The following is an 8,133-nucleotide window of genomic DNA, read 5'->3' as shown; positions in this document are numbered from 1 at the left end:
CCTCCCCCTCAGCCTCTCCTCATGGCACTTGTGCTCCAGTCCCTTCACCAGCCTCGTTGCTCTTCTCTGCACCTGCTCCAGCACCTCAACATCCTTCCTGAACTGAGGGGCTCATTTATATTATCTAAGTAGGCCAAGTATATTTTTAATCTACAAAATACAATATATATGTATATATTATATACATAAAATATATATAACACAGATAATAAAGATATATACTATATCACATATATATTTTACATATGTACATGTAATCTTATAAGACTATAAAAGTATATATTTGTCTACTTATATTCTACTTCTGCCAATATTTTCCTACCTGATTTCACTCTGATTTGAAGACAACAAGCTGCCACACTATGTAAAACCTGTGTTTCACTGACATGGGAATGTATGGTAGGTTTCAAAAATATCTGAAAGAGGAATTCTCTTCTTCAGTGATTATAGACCAACCAGACAAAACAGTTATGAAAATCTCCAAATTCCTGTCAGGGGATTTTTGTCATGCAGCAAAAGGAAGATGCTAGCAATGTTTTGTTACACCTACTGTATGTGAAATAAAGTAAACCCAGAAATGTCAGCACATGGAGAGCAAAAAGAAGCCATTAAAGCCATACCCAGGTGGAAGAGGACCTTGGCTCACTGTGGTAGGTGTCTGAGGTGAAGGATTTACTGGCTGGACTTGTCTGGACACTGGAGGAGTGGTGAGTGCAGGAGTGGCAGGAGCTGTGGTGGCAGCTGTTGCCCCCTCAGGGCTCTGCTCTGAAGGGGTGTTTGAGGCTGTTCCTGCCAGCGATCCTGCACTGGCCCCATCACTTTCTGTGGAGGTGGAGGAAGGACCATTTGCAGTTGCTGTGGTGTCAGAGATACCAGAGAGAGAAGAGAAAGAGCCTTTAGCTGGTATTTATCACCAATCTGCAGGCATTGCTGTTTCCAGGTGCACACACATTTTGCAGCTCACATAACAGTTAAGAGCAATTCTGTTTCACTCTAAAAACACTCTAATCCAAGAGTTGCACGATGGCACAAGTCTGAGATTTCTGATAGAATAAATCATATTTACCTTTTTGTCTGCATTCTGTAAACACTAAATAAACAAAAAAATACTTCCTTGCAATGAAGACTTAATTATATTCTATTTATTACTTGGAATCATAATTTAAAAGATAATAAACATAAAAGTTTCAAGAAGAGATGTGATACTGCATGGAAAGGAACTATCACAATGGGAAGGGAACACATACACTCTAAGTGTTATCAGTTTTATCTGAAAGTCATTAGGTGGGTGGGGTTAGAAGTTGAATACAAATCAGGTCTTATTAACTAATTGCACTGGATTGATCTTTTAAATTAATCACTGTATTGCAGATCCCATCCAGTTATCAGCTGCAATAAGGAGACTGCTGAAACAGATTGCAGTGCATGGGGGTAAAGACTTACCCCAAAAACATCAACTCACTTGTCAGGACTACTTGGTCTTAAAGCTTTGTAGTTTTTAAATAATCAGATGAAAAAAATCTACCAATTCCAGCACAAAAGAGTAATGAATATTTTGTAGTTTTTAAATGATCAGACTAAAAGAACAACTATCCATTTCAGTAAAAAGAGTACTTGGATGTTTTAGGTGCTGCTTTTTCACAGAATTCAACTGGAGTTGTAGAAACAAATAATTAGTGTTTCAAAACCAAATATGATCAACTGTGGGTGGTTCTGGGAGTCCTTCAGTGCACTTCAGCTCAGCCTCAGCAAGTGCTTTAGTGCAGTAGCAGTATTCACTTGTGTTACAGAATCATTGAATATCCTGAGCTGGAAGGACCCACAGGGATTAACAAATCCAACCCTTGCCCTGCACAGGACACCCCAACACTGCACCCTGTGCCTGAGAGCACTGGCCAAACACTCCTGGAGTTCTGTCAGCCTTGGGGCCATGACCACTGCCCTGGGGAGCTGTTCCAGTACCCAAACACCTCTGGGAGAAGAACCTTTGCTTAATATCCAGCCTAACCCTCCCCTGACACAGCTCCAGCTGTTCCCTTGGGTCCTGGTCCCTCTGAGCAGCACTATCACTGCAACCATCCCTGAGAATACAAGAGACTTCTAGCAACAGGAACAACGATTAAACAAGATGTGCTGAATGTAGATGAAAAATATTCCTTCAGACGTTATCTGCCAAAAACTTGACTGTCCAACAAAGCAGTTAAAAGTCTGTCCCAGCAGCTGTGCTCACTGGGGCACTGCAGCAGTGCCCAGAGTGCTTTCTCAGCATACATACCAGCGACTGAGGGGGGTCTGCGGGGTGTGGGGGGTGGAGGCCTGGCAGGCCTGGGGGGTCTGGCAGGTTTGCAGTTTCCATTTGTGAGCAGTGGAGAGTCACTGCCATTAACAGTCTTGTTTTCACTGGAAGCAGCATCTTCACAGGTTTCAAGGCCATTGGAGTTGGTCCTTTTTCAGGAAAAGACAGAAAAATGTTTTAGTGTGTGGATGACACTGAACTTTATAGATCACAGAATCTAAGATGGGTTGGGTTGGGAGGGGCCTGAAACATCATCCAGTCTCGTCCCCTGCCATGGGCAGGGACACCTTCCACCAGCCCAGGTTGCACTGAGCCCCATTTAACCTGGCCTGGAACACTCCCAGGGATGGAGCAGCCACAGCTTCTCTGAGCAAACCTATGCCAGTGTCTTATCACCCTCACAGGAAGGAATTTCTTCTCCATATCCAATCTAAACCTCCTCTCTTCAGTCCTATCACTACATGCCCTAGCAAAAAGTCCCTCACCAGATCATTTACACAATCCTCAAAATGGCCCAAACTCCCACTGGCTGGTACCAAAACCACACCAGCTTTTACTGTCATCACTATCCATTATTACTGTTACCATTACACAGGTAATTCAGATTACTCAGGCACCCTGAATACCCAAGCATGAACACTTTATTCTCAGTATGAAAAGCAACCAGAAAAAGATCAACTTTCATGGGAAGACTTCAGCCAACACAGCTAAGATCTATTTAAAAGAAGTAGTGAGATTTAACTTAGCTACTCCAGATGTCATCCAAGAGTGCTGTGCCCTGTACAGAGCCTTAAAATACTTGCAGTACTGGGAACTAATTAAAGCAACCTAGTGCTGATCACACTCTTATCCTACCAAGCAGCAGAGTCCATAATCCGATATCGACCTTAAAGCACTGGAACTGCCACAGAGCTTTGGGGATCTTCTTAAAGCTAAATATAATTCTGATGCCCCTGGGCTAGAAAGCAAACCAGTGTCAAAACAACCAGTGCCACCAGGGGATTTTTAATCTACATTCTACATTGGTAATCATTGGGAGGATGAGGAACATGAAGGGAAATAATCACAAGGTCAGTCAGGTATGGAGGGAAACTGAGGCCATTGGAAAACACTGTAATATGTGAGTGTGCAACAGGTGAGGACATTAACAGATACTGCAGCAGGGCAGACTCAGGCATTTTCCATTGTCTTCTTTATCAACCACGCAATTCCTCTTTCAAAACTGCCAACACTATAAGGCTGAATAAAAGAACAAGAGGTAAAATGTCTTACCGTGTCTCACTCCTCCCTTTGGAGCTCTCACTCTGTGTAGGACCTTAAATACCCAGAAGAAAAAATCAACAAAAGTATAAGCAACGTTCTGAATTCTTTCCAAGAAAAGCAGCAGCCTTCAAGGCTCCTATTTCCTTCAGATGATACACTATGTGCAGCTCATCTCTTGTCCGACTCCAAACCTAGACACATTTTCCATATTCCTCTGTGTGTAAATACACTTTTTTAAACCACTGCCACTGTGAGTAGTATTTCCACCTTATGGAAAGCGTAACAGGACACCATTTGACTATAAATATTCCCAAGCACACAGTGTCTTTGTAGCAGTGTCAAGCAGTGTTGTCCATTCTTCAAGTGGAGCTGGCTTTGCATATTATCTCCCTTCCAGTGATGACAGGCAGAGCAGAAAGGGCAAAAACTCTGAAATCTCTCTGGATGGCTGAGGGCTTTGATTTCTAGGTCTAGGCCCTTCCCCTTGTCAGTAAATGATTTACCACAAAGGCACTGAGGCAGGTACAACACTCTGAACACAGCTACAGCAGCTCAGCCCAGATTTGCAAGCGTTTCACGACTGCCTATTCAGCAGCTTTGGAAGTATTGGCCTTCAATACTGCTCATTTACGGAGATATCACCAAGGTGTGATTCCCGAAGAAGTAAACAAATGGCATTAACAAAGAAATCAGTTCTCAGTTCTGATGGGAACTATGGACAGATGCAGGCCGAAGACAAGGCATTGGAATAGAGAATTGCCCAGGGAGGTGGTGGAGTCACCTGGAGGTGTTTAAGAGGCACCTGGACCTGGCACTGGAAAATATGGTTTAGGGATTAGCAGATACAGTGGTGAAAGATGAATGATTGGACTCAATGATCTTAGAGGTCTCTTCCAACCTTGACGATTCTATGAAGTCATGGAAAGGCTTAGGATGTGCTGGTAGTGGGCTGTGCATGGAACGGATTTAACCCCAGAAAGAGAAATGTTAACGTCAAAGCAGCTTCACCAACACTGTATTTGGCTGTAAGCACCTTTAGCCTGGAGACTGTGAAGCTGCTTTAATATTTAACTCCATGTGCTGCAGGTCCTGATTGTCTGGGAACCTTGGCTGAACTTCTGGCTTGGTGTGCTGAGCCCAAATCTCTATACAACACTCAATTCCACTACCTACATCACTTCTCCCACCTTCTCCTCAGTAGGTGAATTTCAGGAAATGGAAGAAAGCCCAAATGAAAGCCAAGTATTGCATAAGAGGCAGATTTGTTCCTTCCACTAGGTATTCCTGCCTCAGGACTGCTCTACAAGCCTCACACAACCAGACTGTGACCATTCCGTCAATAAAAGCTTTGGCTCCTATTGACAGAAAAATCCCACACAGTCAGACCGTGTGATTGAGCCTTTAACAAGATAAAAAGCAAACGGACTAAAAGCTTTAAGAAATAATGGTGAAAAGCTACTGTGTTAATTCATTTTTCCCACGATACTCAAGATGAAATCTCAAAGCAACTTCCTCCAGGACTTTAAAAAAGCAAAACCCCAGAAACCTAAAGTTGTCAGTTAAGTGCTCAGCTAGTGCTACAGCAAACAGTGTCCCCCGTGCTGCCTTCTGCAGAAATAACCTCTGATACAGTTACACTTCACGATGCACAATCCCTCAGAAATGCTCCATTGCCTGTCTTGCACCAATGGAATTAAAATTCCTTACTTTTTACTTCAGTGTCATTAGCCATTTTACACGTATTCAAGTTTCTCAGTTAAAAACCCTGAAGACACCAAATAAACAGAAAGAGGATTCCTCTGTGCAGCTTTCCATAGGGAACCAAATCTATGAATACATTGATTTAAATGAGCTATTTTAAAATATGCATCTAACCCCATGCCTCCCAGTGAGCAGAATACTCATTACGGTGCTGCTGATGAGAACAAACTGCCTTATTTTATATTCTTTTCTAGCTGTTATTAAAATTCAGGGAATGCAGAGGCTTTCATTAAAGTTTGGGATTGCTAGAGAGAAGTTTGAAAAGTGCAGAAAATAAAGATGCCGATCTTGTTGTTACAGTGAGGTTGAAGTTTTCCCTGTGTTTGAACCATGACTCCGCTTCAAATGAAAATGCAGGAGAGCTTTGGTCTCTACAAACAGGAACTTACAGAAAGCACTGTTATTACCATTATATTATATAATGTGTTATGTGTTCAATATAATAATACGTTAAAGCTTCTTCAAAAAGAAAGCTTTGTATAGCAGATAGTGAGATTTAAACTGAAGATTACTTACTTCTTGTACTTGAGGCTTCTCCATTGGTGAGGAGCTCAGGATCCACCTGCATCCCATCCAGACAGACTGACAGATCTCCCACAACTTCTGCTGGCTCTCTGTCACCAGCCAGTTGCAATGTCGCCACTACCTGCTCAACTGAAACATCACAGGGAGCAAGGGGAGTTTATCTCACTACATGACAAAAAGTGCTTTTTATTCCAGAAGCCAACCACAAAACACAGTGACAAGTACAAAAACCCACCCAAACCAACCCCCGGAAGTCCAGCTCTACCTCCCCATTATTTTTGTGTGGTAAAACTACTCATTTTCACATCAGCAGAAAGTTATTACTTCTACAAAATGGGGGAAAAGCAGCATAAGCTTGTTGCTGCCTGAAGAAAGGATTATCACCACAGCAGAAATTGAGTCTTGTCTTTCTGCCCACATTTCTACAGCAGTTCATGTACCTGTCCTTAAAAACCTCAGCTAGGAAATAGAATTCATCTTATACTTGATACAGAACAGATTCGATTCTATCTTCTGACTAAAATGCTCCACTTTTACCTAACGACATCAAGATTCACATTTAGAACGTGAAGATTTTCCATCATATTTACCACAGGCATTTGCAGGGTAAATAACTTCTTCAATGAAACAGAAGTGCAAATAAACATTCTTGATGAAAAGGATTGAAACCAAACCCCATGAACTCCAGCAGGTGCCTGGTGTCACACAGAAGTGCTGTCATAGAATCATGGAATCAGCCGGGTTGGAAAAGACCTCCAAGATCATCGAGTCCAACCCTACCATGGTCACTAGACCACGGCACTAAGTGTCACATCCAGTCTCAACTTGAAAACCTCCAGGGATGGTGGATCCACCACCTCCCTGGGCAGCACATTCCAATGCCTGAGCACTGTCTCTGTAAAAAATCTCTTCCTAATATCCAACCTAACCCTCCCCTGGCAGAGCTTGAGTCTGTGCCCTCTTGTCCTGCTGTTGGTTGCCTGGGAGAAGAGACCAACCCCCACCTGACTCCAACCTCCTGTCAGGGAGTTGCAGAGGGTGAGAAGGTCTCCCCTGAGCCTCCTCTTCTCCAGGCTGAACACCCCCAGCTCCCTCAGCCTCTCCTCATGGCACTTGTGCTCCAGTCCCTTCACCAGCCTCGTTGCTCTTCTCTGCACCTGCTCCAGCACCTCAACATCCTTCCTGAACTGAGGGGCCCAGAATTGAGCACAGTACTCAAGGTAGAGCAGCACAGGGACACTGCCAGGAGAGCAGGTGTCACACTGCCATCAACTGCTGCACCTGCAACACCCAGGTCTGACAGACAGACTTCTTCAAAGGTCAGAACACAGGTCTGAGAGCACAAAGCTCTGTGCTGCAGCCACAGAAATGCTGTAATGGCTGTGGTGAATCCTCTCCACATACCCATTTCATGTATCTTTCTGCGTTTATCTTTCAAGTTTCCAGGATGCACATACTGCCTAAAGTCTAGTCAGTTCTCAGACACGTGAGATAACACACCATATTAACTAGTTCTAAGAGGCATGAAATAAAACATACCCCTGTAGCACTATTTGGAGTAAAAACAACCTCACACACTTCTTGTGCAGCACCAGGAACATGTCTGAGGTTTCATTTTTAAGCTATATAAAAGGAAACACTCTTGATTAGGCTGTCACTCCTGCATACACTAGCAAGGTGAAAACCCACCATGACTTTAGGGACACCATAGCAAACTGTATATAACCAAAAGAGATCACCCTGACAAAGTAAGAGGAAGCTCACAAATGCAACCTGGAGCACCAAAAAGAGTCTTTGAGGGCCACCCAGAATGCACACAGCATCCACGGTCACTAACAGACAATTCCTGACAAACTCTGCAGCATTCCAAGGTGCCACTGCGCGTGTACTTACGTTTCATGCTGTTGGATTTCAGAGTCTCATGGATATCCAGGGTAGCACTTCCCAGCAGCACATCAGACTTCAAAGTCTGATGGCTCCAGACTCGAAAGTTTAACTTACTTACGGGAGTGACAATTCTGAAAAGCAAAAGTTGAGCACTGTGAGGGCATTTGCTGGTGGGGGAAGTACATAAACCAATCAATCTCCTGCAACTATCACTGGAAGTGATTTAAGAACAGACGAATAGTGGTGGTTACATCAAACCCTTTCTAATGACCACATTCTCATGTGATATGACTTGTGTATGTCATGTGATGTTGCAAGAGTGTCCACAGACTGAGCACACAGGTTTATGCAATAATTTTAAATATATATATTTAAAGATATACTTTGTTTATTTTAATACA

General features: G+C 43.2%; 1 protein-coding gene across 1 annotated transcript in view; it reads right to left on the bottom strand.

Moving 5' to 3' along the window:
* Window positions 1-7,863, bottom strand: part of ITCH (itchy E3 ubiquitin protein ligase) — a gene marked incomplete at its 5' end in the record, with an annotated part of 26,167 nt that extends 18,304 nt beyond the window's left edge. Inside the window, 5 exons of the mRNA XM_009080692.1 lie at window positions 621-855; window positions 2,276-2,445; window positions 3,569-3,611; window positions 5,837-5,974; window positions 7,739-7,863. Coding sequence (XP_009078940.1) covers window positions 621-855; window positions 2,276-2,445; window positions 3,569-3,611; window positions 5,837-5,974; window positions 7,739-7,863 — 711 coding nt within the window. The remainder of the gene's footprint in view (window positions 1-620; window positions 856-2,275; window positions 2,446-3,568; window positions 3,612-5,836; window positions 5,975-7,738) is intronic.
* Window positions 7,864-8,133: the final 270 nt, after the last annotated feature.

Source organism: Acanthisitta chloris, unplaced genomic scaffold (genome assembly GCF_000695815.1).
Source record: "Acanthisitta chloris isolate BGI_N310 unplaced genomic scaffold, ASM69581v1 scaffold11228, whole genome shotgun sequence".
NCBI classification, from domain to species: Eukaryota; Metazoa; Chordata; class Aves; order Passeriformes; family Acanthisittidae; genus Acanthisitta; species Acanthisitta chloris.
This window is presented reverse-complemented; position numbering and strand designations above follow the sequence as displayed.